The 10,056-nt window shown below is 37.5% G+C and overlaps 1 protein-coding gene across 1 annotated transcript; it reads left to right on the forward strand.

The window, feature by feature from the left end:
* The first annotated feature begins 1,693 nt into the window (after positions 1 to 1,693).
* Positions 1,694 to 8,383, forward strand: abracl (ABRA C-terminal like). The gene is made up of 3 exons (XM_049590292.1): positions 1,694 to 1,830; positions 3,643 to 3,708; positions 5,339 to 8,383. The coding sequence occupies exons 2-3, from the start codon at positions 3,648 to 3,650 to the stop codon at positions 5,521 to 5,523; spliced, it is 246 nt and encodes an 81-aa protein (XP_049446249.1). The 5' UTR covers positions 1,694 to 1,830; positions 3,643 to 3,647; the 3' UTR covers positions 5,524 to 8,383.
* The last annotated feature ends 1,673 nt before the right edge of the window (positions 8,384 to 10,056 follow it).

Raw genomic sequence — 10,056 nt, forward strand, 5'->3', positions numbered from 1 at the left:
TGATTGCATTAATGGATAACCCAAAATTAAGGTCAGAATCTTTGTCTGTCTGAATACACAAAATACTAATAACTGCACATCTCATGTTGAGCTTTCACGTGAGAGTTTTTAATGTGTTCAAGACTGAATAGAGCAACGAATTACAGCATCAAAATGTACAACTTTGATTAATTATATTTACTATGAATAATATAAATGGGCCTGAATGGAGATAAACACGAAAGTAAATGTAATTCCCTGCAGTATAAGGTTTTAAATACATTTCTGCAGCAGCCTCTGAGAGAACCTTCACACAAAATCCTCTGGCATAAATCCAACAAATATTACACCCTCCAAAAACCAACACACACATTACGCTTTTGTTCTGAAAATAAACGTGAAAATTTTCCGGTCTTTCCTCCTGTTTCTCGGAGCTAGCTTGACGGTCTCTCGACGTCACTGGGCTACCGTCCGAGTCAGCGCGAGCTTGCTTGGCCTGCGGAGACCCGGATGAGCGATTTCAAAATAAAAGCTGTACTGATACCATGATACAGACGGGACAATTTACTGTAGTGAGAATACAGACAGGAAAGAGGAGGTCAGACTTTCAGAGTGTTTTCTGTCTCTCTCAAGTGCTTTCTCCTTTTTCAGGGATAAATAATATGATAATGAAACATAAACTGTGTGTCATTTATCAGTTTTCACATACAAAGAGCATACACACTCATCATTTACACTTAGCTTTAACAAAAATACAACAAAATCATGAGCTGTTGGGTCCCTTTTAACCCCCGTTCCTCCCTTCTTCTGAGCAAAGAGTTTATCTTTATTAAAATACTGCCTGGCACATTTTTCCAGTGTGGTGAGGTTTTAAATGCATTCATTTTGGAACATGCGCAATATAGACATAAAACTGAAACCAAAAGGTCTTGAAACTACATTTGTGACACAGGAATCCTCTTCAAGACAAGGCCTTGAAACCATTCAGACCCTATAGCATCTTAAGGTGATAAAGCTGCCTTGCCCTGCCGTAAGGTCTTCATCATGCCACTTGACACTGATACTAAATCAGGAATGCCATGCAGGTGGTGTAGGGAGACAGGGAAAAGACAGGAAGGTGGGAGAAAGGTGGATAAGGGATGCAAGAGAGGGAATGGAAAGGAAGAGGTGTGGGAGAGGAAGATGGTAAATATGGAGATGAAGATAAAAAGGGCTGTTGTGGCCCGTGCACAGACATACCATTAATTCCTACATGTCTGAGTTTTATTTTGTCTTAAGACAGCTTCCATACACAGTAAATACACAGCTTTGTCCAGCTGCCCTGGACTGCATGTTTACAGCTGTGACAGATGGAGCTGGTGTGTGAAGGAAATATAACAAAAAGCTGTTTTTATTTTGTAATTGCATGTGGGCTCTTTCCTCTGTCATTCAGGAGAACTAGAAAAGGTAAGTGGTTAGAGACAGGCATCTCTCCTCCATGCCATATAAGGAGCCGTGAAAGTAACGCATTGTGTCACGATGAAGTCAGATGAGCTTTAACGGTGCCTTTATGGGTCATAGGAAATTCGATTTCTAATATAACCCGTGGCAGTTATACAATAAATCCTAAGTTTTGACACCTTGTGATGCCTCGCTTTGGCAGACGGTCACTTATTGGACTCACATCACATCTCATGTAATTCATCAATGAATTTGCTTTCCGCGTCATACTAGATACAACTAGTCTAATTAGATGCAGCAAGAGCACAAGGAAAGTGTCCGAGCAGACAATGAACGCGTCGTCATTATCCACCGGAGCAGACTGAGCATAAAGTCGTCCATCATTTTATTAGACTCAAGACGAATAAACCGGTAAGTATACACACTTTAACTTAATATTTAAACATGTTTTGAGTTGACTTTTGTTACATCGTCTTGCCGCTACATATTGCATCCGTGTAGCAGTCTGAAACGCCTCCATCCTCCTCATTGACGGATCATTTGTTGAACGTTAGCAGTTAACGTTACCGGCGAGCTCGTATCTGCTGCTTATTTTATTACTTCCTGTTGTGTCTGAAGTTGTGTAAGATATATTTGAGTTGTGAATATTAACCCGCACTCAAGAATGACTGCATATCTGTATAAATGAATAATAGTAATCGGGGTTTGCGCTCTGTGATGGCTAGCTGGGAGTGCTAATCCACCCATTTCCGCATTGACCACAGTCCGCCCTGCTCGTGTTGAGGCTTGTTACGTTAATCTCAGTGCTGCACTCAGTTCTCCTGTTAAACCATTTTTTAAAAAAATAGTTTTTGTGTATTTTTGACAACTTAAAATTGCATTTATATTCACTTAATGGCCATATCACCCGTTTTCTTGCAAAAGAAAAATCCCAGTCCCAAACTCAATTAAACTATTCAGGGAAAAAAATGAAATTGCCTTGCTGATAATCAAATAAGGGGGACAAAAGAAAAGTTAATATTTTTCTCTGAATCTCTCTGACTTTCTTCTTTAAAATTCGGCGTGCATTAAATCACCAAGCAGCACTCACTTTAGCGATTAAAAGAAAAATCACATAATCATTGTTGGTCCAAGGTGCCCATTTCAGTTAAAAAAGTTGTAGATTTATTAAAAATAAACGCTACTTCCTGGATTAGGTGTATGCCGAATTAAAGTATGGGCCTGTATTGAAAAGATCATATGTTTAAAAGGCATTAACTTTTCCCTAGAAGCATCAGAACATGAAAATATTATAATTTTGAACGGGCTTTGGCTGGGTGGTCTCTCCCTGCAAGAGAATGGCGTGTAAAAGGGATAATTGCTCCCCTCTCACACAGTGTGTTTGATGCTTTAGAGGTCTAGTGTGGATATATTGGCAGATAGGATATATAATATAATAAGTATGTTTTCTTGAGGGTATAATCACCTGAAAATTAGAATTGACATGTTATATTACCCCAGAATGAGCTGTTTATATCTGCATAGGGATAGGGAGCGGGTTCTCGTCCACAAAGTCCACCATGGTACATTGCTATCTTTCTACAGTAGGTCAAAACCAACACATCAAACACTGGCTCTTATGTGTTTTCCAGTCAGCCACCTCAGTTAGCAGCTCCTCTGAGACGAGCCAAACAACACTGGAAAAACATGGATTTTAAGCATGAAACCGCTTTATTCAGTGTTGTTAGCGGTTTAAACCACCAAGTGTGTTTGTTTTTGAGAGGAAGAGACTACTGTGGATAATTCGGCTCCCGGTAAAAACCTCTTGAATGTCTGGATCTTAAGTTATCAGAGAAAAAAGGTGAGCACATTTTAAAAGGTTGTGGGCTAGCTCAGTGACTAGCCAAACAGCATCAGTGAAGCACTGATTTGTCACATTAAACTGCTTTATTCTGTGTTTTTACTGGTTTTTATTACCTGGTCCGTTTATTTTGGAGAGGTAGAGACCCCTGCGGATAATTTGGCTCCAATTAAAAACCTCCTGAACAATAAACACTGAAGGAATTCTAGCTGGGAGACATTTTAGCTCATTGCAATCTGCATCCTCACTGCTAGATGCTGTGCTACTTAATGCTACACACAGTTCCTTAAAGAAAATAAGCAGACTTATTTCAAGTTGTTATTAGATGTCAATTTTTGTTTATATATTTAATATGTTTGCTTTCATTGTGTTTTCTTTTCCAGCAACAATGAATATCTCTCATGAAGTCGAGTTGCTGGTGGAGGAGATCAAGCGTCTTGGCAGTCCAAGTGAGTCCATGCTGTGATTCTGTGTGTGTTTGATCTTCAAGTATTTTGGCATAGCTGACAAAACAAGTAATTTGAAAACATCAACATGGGCGCCGGGACATTGTTATTACCCTTTTCCTTTGTTTTCTGACATTTTGTAGTCTAAATGGTGAATGAATTAGTTTTAAGAAGTCCCAAAGCCACGTTTACGAGTGGTTACACCAAAATAAAATCCAATATCAACACTAATTCAGTCTATTAAGCAGATTTAAAAATGAGCTGTACACTGTATGTATTTGGTTTCAGCTGTTAATAAACCACTTTAACAAAGTAACACAACAACAACAGCTAATTTTGGTTTAATTCTCATTCTCTCTTGTCTGGTGTGACTTAAAGGTCAACACTGGGGGAACGTTGTAAAATAATGCATTAACACTCCAGGCATTATTACTTTGTAGGCTCAGACACACCAAACTGACATCAAAAACTAGGGCAACAAAAGCTGAGTGTTACTTTGCCCCACGTTGCCTTGGTCTCAGCCAAAAAGTTGCACATGAACACACCGCAAAAGCTACAGCCGACAGCCAACCAGCATGTACGTTCTGTGCCTATGTGAGAGGAAATAAGTCTCCACACCAGCAGATGGCAGTGGTCTGTATTTGTCATTCAAAAAGGGAAACAGAAGACCAACTCGATGGTAGTTAGCCACTCAGCACATTATCAACACATTCCAATTTTAAAAGAACTGAGCATATTAACTGTGCACCAGCGAACAACACCAAAACCATCACCAGACTTTCCTGCTATAGAGCTCAGTGGCTAAAGAGAAATAAACTTACCTTATGTAACAAGTTTGTTTTGGTCTCACTTCCTCTTGACTTTAGCTCTTTGTTTACTTTCCTCACTTTCATTTCTCTTCTTGTGCGCTAAGCTGAACTGCCAATCAGAGTTCCCTCACCAACCTCCACCACCATCATCAACGCTGATTCAACATGCTGAATTTGGCAAAAAAAAAAAAAAGTAGACAAGGGTTGACGAGAGGCAACTGTGTGGGAAACGCCACACTGACTAGGGCGACAGACGCTCACAGACGGCCTAACATTGATCGACGGCCGACTGTCGGCTTGGTCTGTCAGGGCCTTCTTTTTTTTCATTTGCATTTCTTATTGAGTTTTCTCAGATGGATCAACAGTACAAACACAATAACACAAAATAAAACAATGCAGGACAAACACCAGAGTAGCAATAATTGTTTTTCTGGGGCGGTTTCAGTATTTAAATAAGTGTCTTCAAGTTAGGGATTCTTTTAGATGGCGTCTTGTCTCATTCTCATAGATGGCGTCTTGTCCATTTTCTTCGGTTCTTTTTAAATGTATTCTCTTTAACTGTCAACTTTTCCATCACTAAAATTTCTTGGACAGTTTCTAGCCAGTGTTCCCGTTTTGGGGGGTTTACCTTGAGCCAGTGCCTGGTAATAGCTGTCTTACACGCTGCAAGTAAAACTTTAGTCAAGTAAATATTGTAAGGTAAATATTGTGAGGTACATCACAAGGCAGGTATTTGGGATGTCATATGTGTCGGGGCCTTTTATGATTATGATCTGTCCTATCTGAAAATAACTCAATCAATCTGCTTTGTGTTCTTGTTTCAGATGCCGATGGTCAGATGACCGTGAAATTTGGCATCTTATTCAACGACGACCGTTGTGCCAACATCTTCGAGGCGCTGGTGGGCACCCTGAGGGCAGCCAAGAAAAAGAAGATCATCAAATTTGAGGGCGAGTTGCTCTTGCAGGGCGTCCATGATAATGTTGATATCGTCCTGCTCCAGGACTGAGGTCAGAGTTTGTACCAGATGGCCATCTAGCGACTAACACTGAGCTTCTGCAGTGTACCGGCTTGTCACTGAGCTTCTGTTTTCAGTTCTCTTCCCTCATGTGCAAGGCTCAGTGTCTGAATTGACAACATAACGACCAAACAGACTAGATCAAACAGTACGCTCACAGACCCAGCTGGCATGTCTGCATACGACTTCATTTGATTCCACCGTGCCAAACGAAACAGTGTCACAGATATTTTAGTTTTTCAGGGGCTGAGTTAACGGCCACATTTCATAGTTTCAGACGACGACAAGGAGAAATGGTGTTTCTCTCTTTCTCAGGCGCTGCTCTTTTATCAACCACTGGTCTGAGATGTCATTTTGATACACTTTTAAGACTATAAACGCACAGGTCAGGAATGTAACAATTTGTGTAACACGTTAATTTGGGGTTTTTTTGTTAATTTTTGGGAGAAATTACAGTATGGGGTAACTATCACAACCAAATGCCTCTCTAGATGGTATCAGTGTACGGATAAAGGACACACAGAAAAGACACTGGTCAGATTTTTGACAGACTTCTTCAGATTTTGAATTGGAACACTCAGACAGCAGGTAGTGTGTGTCCACCATGTGTCACCAAATGGCGGTTATTGTTTACACGAGCCATTTCTACTACCTCTTGTGGACTTTTTGAGAAGACATTATAAGACTAGTGCTTTTGGAAATACAACTCCTTGATAGAAACTACACAGACAGACGCATTTCAAGAAAGACTTTTGCACCTTTTTGTACTCGTTGCAATCTGCTAGAGTAGTTTTTATTCCATCTTTTTACACGTGGTCGATGATGAATTTTCTCGTCTTCTAAACCAACTCCAAAACATGCCTTTTGTAAAGAAACAGTTGATGAGCAAATGGCGAATGTATTTCTCGTGCACTTTTTGTTAGTGTGTAAATCATGACAGGGTGATTGGTGCCAAATGCAAAAGATGAATTCGTGATGTTTCTCAGGACCAAATCGACGCAACCAAAATGTTTAAATAATTGTCCTGTAGCTTAAATTAGGTGTCGTACTTGTGACACAAGATGTGCATTTATAGTTTTATTAGTTTTTTTTATTTTTCATTTTGCCACTCTTTGTACTGTACTGTAGGTCAAATGATACTTGCAGATAAGGCGTAGTGTTTTCCCACAGTCAAAACTCATCACTGGCGTTTATTGTGTCTGTTTTCAGCAAAGGTCCTTCTTTTGGTATTTAATTCAACAAAAATGTCATTGACAAACACTCCGAGCTTTGTACAGAAGCTCGAAGTGGTCAAAATTGAATAAATTAATATGAACACCATAAAGAAACAAAGTTATAAAATAGTCCAATATGTACATTTAATAGTGATCAATAAATTCTGCTTTTTTCATGTTAACATTTAAGGTATTTTTTGTAAAAAAAAAATAAATAAAATAAAATAAAATAAAAATCCTTTTTTTTTTTTTGCATTTTTAACATGAAAATCGTTAACAAAATAAGATGATGATCAAAAAAAATATTTACAGACATTAATACAGCACTTTAGGTAATTTTAATTTAAATCCTGCTGTTTTTTCCTAAGTGTCCTTTTCATAAATAAAAATAAATAAATAAAAATCAAAAATGAAGTTTTTCCAAGTGATAATATTATTTCAAAATGCCACACAGTTTATCACAAATAATTTGACATGACAGATACAGCTACGTGATTGGCTGTGGACTCATTCAGACCAAAGCAACAGCCAATGAAATAATTTTTAGTGCCTGGTTTGACTTCATTTACAAAAAAAAATTGTGATGAAATATGGTTTGGGGGAAAATTTACATTATTTAACAAAAGAGTTCAGGCAAAAAAAAGAACATTTTGGAAAAAAAAAAAGAAATAAAATGTAAAATAACCTGTATTAAACACTCTTATTTTGAAAAGACGCCAAATCAATTGACATTTCATAAATTGAGTTTTAAAAATATTTTAGGTTATTTAACAATTAAATGGTTCTAATTTCAGATTTGTTCATATCATTTATTTCATAATATTTTTATTAGTTTAATTTTGACCACTTTAAGCCGCCATAGATATTAAGATGAGTAGAAAGATTTATCTTGGATAAACATCAGAAGGACCAACAATCTCCAAGTTTGCCTGAATGTAACATCACCTACACCTGCATAATATCAAGCTTTACATATCACAACCACAGAGAAGCGATCAGCTGTGTAAAACTGCGCCTCATCTGCAAGTTTCACAAGACCCATCTCACATTCACTGCTGTGTACCAACCTAGCTCCATCGTTTATGCTCAGGTGTTTTGGCTGTTTTGTTTCAGTTTGACTTGAATTATATCTTTCTGTTTCTCAACCATTTGGGAGATTGTGCTCTGAAAGGCGTGAGCGGCTCAGATCAATTAAGAACATGTCAAAATCAGGAAAACCGTACGAGCTTAAAGCTGAAATGTAGCCTAGAAATAAGATGTAATCATCAGGATAAGAAACACTGGGCTAAGTAGGAAAGTTATGAAAATAATGGGGGAGAAAACGAGCGTGAGGACGAAACACGCTGCTTTCATCACTGTCATTTTGGATTATCCTGCTGTGTGTTGCACTGGAGTGAGCTGAACATAAATGCACATTACAGCACAAGTTCACACTTAGCGAGAGGGGAAAGTTAAGGTGGGAGCGGTGCCAGTACCTCGAGCCATTTCTGTGAACTGGTGGGATGCCTGCATGATGTGTTCATGTGCGTCATGACTGTCTTTTTGTATCGGCAATAACACATTCCTAAACCAACAAAGGTTTCTGTTACTGTGGAATACACTCTGAGGAATTAAATCTTTACACTTGAAGCCTTCAACCTGCTTTGCTGCGTGTTTTTTCTGATGACTCGAAATCTTGAAACACACTTTAACGACACTTGATGGCCTGTATTTTTTTTTTATGTCTTTTACTTTTCATTCATTACGTCAATATTTAGTTACATTTAAATACTATATTCTGCTATGTATTAAGTCGGTTTCTGGTTGTCAAGGTAGCTAGTGCTCGGCTGCCGAAGGGCCCCTATGGTGTGTTTAGGTGCAAGACGATGTGGTAATAGCAAGCAAAAAGTTAAAATATTACTGAAACAAATGTTGTTTGGTGTGATGGATTTAAGCTGAAATTAAGAGCAGCCTCTGTTGTTTAATTTGTCATCTTAAGTTGTGTTTTAACAGGTTTGAATAATACACCAAAAAGCAAGAAACTTTTAAATTGTAAGTATTATGAATGGAGTTTGGTGCTCTGATCTTCACCTTTAAAAAATTATGTTTTCATTTGTCATTCTTTTCACTATAGGGTTGAAAAATTGGGTTAAATTTAAATATTGTTTGTCATGCAGGTACTTTGGTAACTGCTACATAAGACATTAATGCTTCCCCACAGGTGTGTGATGCTTACTGCTTTTTACCAACTTCATGTCTTAAGGCTGCTGCTGCGTTCAAGAACTGTGGGAATATCTGAAACATCTGCTTCAGGTTAAATGTCTTATGGTCGAGTTTTATTATTTATATTAGTCAGTAACAACATCAGTAGGCATCATCACATGTACAGTATATCACGGTAATTGAAATATACAGACAGAAGGTATGTATGTTTCTGTATTTACTCCACTATATTTCTGATGGCTGCGATCACCAGTTACTTCGCAAATACAATACATATGATGACCTTACAAAATGTGAGGCATTGGTTGAGACACACAACAGTATACAAAGCAGTGATTATGAGCTCTATTTTTTGCATAAGGCCTACTTTTACTTTTGATACTTTATAAGTCTTGCTCTGATGTGGTACTTAAGAAGTACTTAAGTACAGTTTTGAGGTACGTGTACTTAAATAATTCAATTTTCTGCCACTTTATACTTCTCCACTCAGCATTTTTAGAGACAAATATCATACCTTTTTTTTATGCCACTACATTTACTTTAAAGTCTTTGTGTCTAGTTAATTTGCAGAGTGAGATTATGAATACAAAATATAATCAACAGATAAAAGATGGTGTATTTTTATAGATTAAGTCCCACCTTTTTCAGCCTACACATGAATGCATCAGTAATTTTTCATAGAATATTATTTTGAAATGGGCCACTCTGCACACTGAGTTAGTACTTTAGGTATATTTTAATGGTAATGCTTGTGTATTTTTAATTATGTGAGATTTTGAATAGAACACTTTCACCTTGTTTTTCTACACTGTGGTGTTGCTTCGTTTACTGAAGTAAAACATCAGAGTACTCCTTCCACTGCTGGCTTCGCTAATAATACTTATATAAATTTACTTTAGATTGTAATGCTTGTTGGATTGATTTATACACTTTGTTATATTTCATACTATATTTATTACAAATACTCAACTCATAGTCTACTATACTTGCTATACTATATTCTGTACAGTGTTAATGAGACAATCACTAAGGATCCTACATGAAGACACTGCCTAAAACTGCCCAATCACACACATGTATTTACTATTAAAGTCTTTTTTAATTTAAA

Source organism: Epinephelus fuscoguttatus, linkage group LG11, assembly GCF_011397635.1.
Source record: "Epinephelus fuscoguttatus linkage group LG11, E.fuscoguttatus.final_Chr_v1".
NCBI lineage: Eukaryota > Metazoa > Chordata > Actinopteri > Perciformes > Serranidae > Epinephelus > Epinephelus fuscoguttatus.

Coding starts and splice junctions, on each gene's coding strand:
- abracl (XM_049590292.1), top strand. CDS start 3,648: ATGAATATCTCTCATGAAGTCGAGTTGCTGGTGGAGGAGATCAAGCGT. Junction 3,709..5,338: donor CAAGCGTCTTGGCAGTCCAA/GTGAGTCCATGC, acceptor TTCTTGTTTCAG/ATGCCGATGGTCAGATGACC.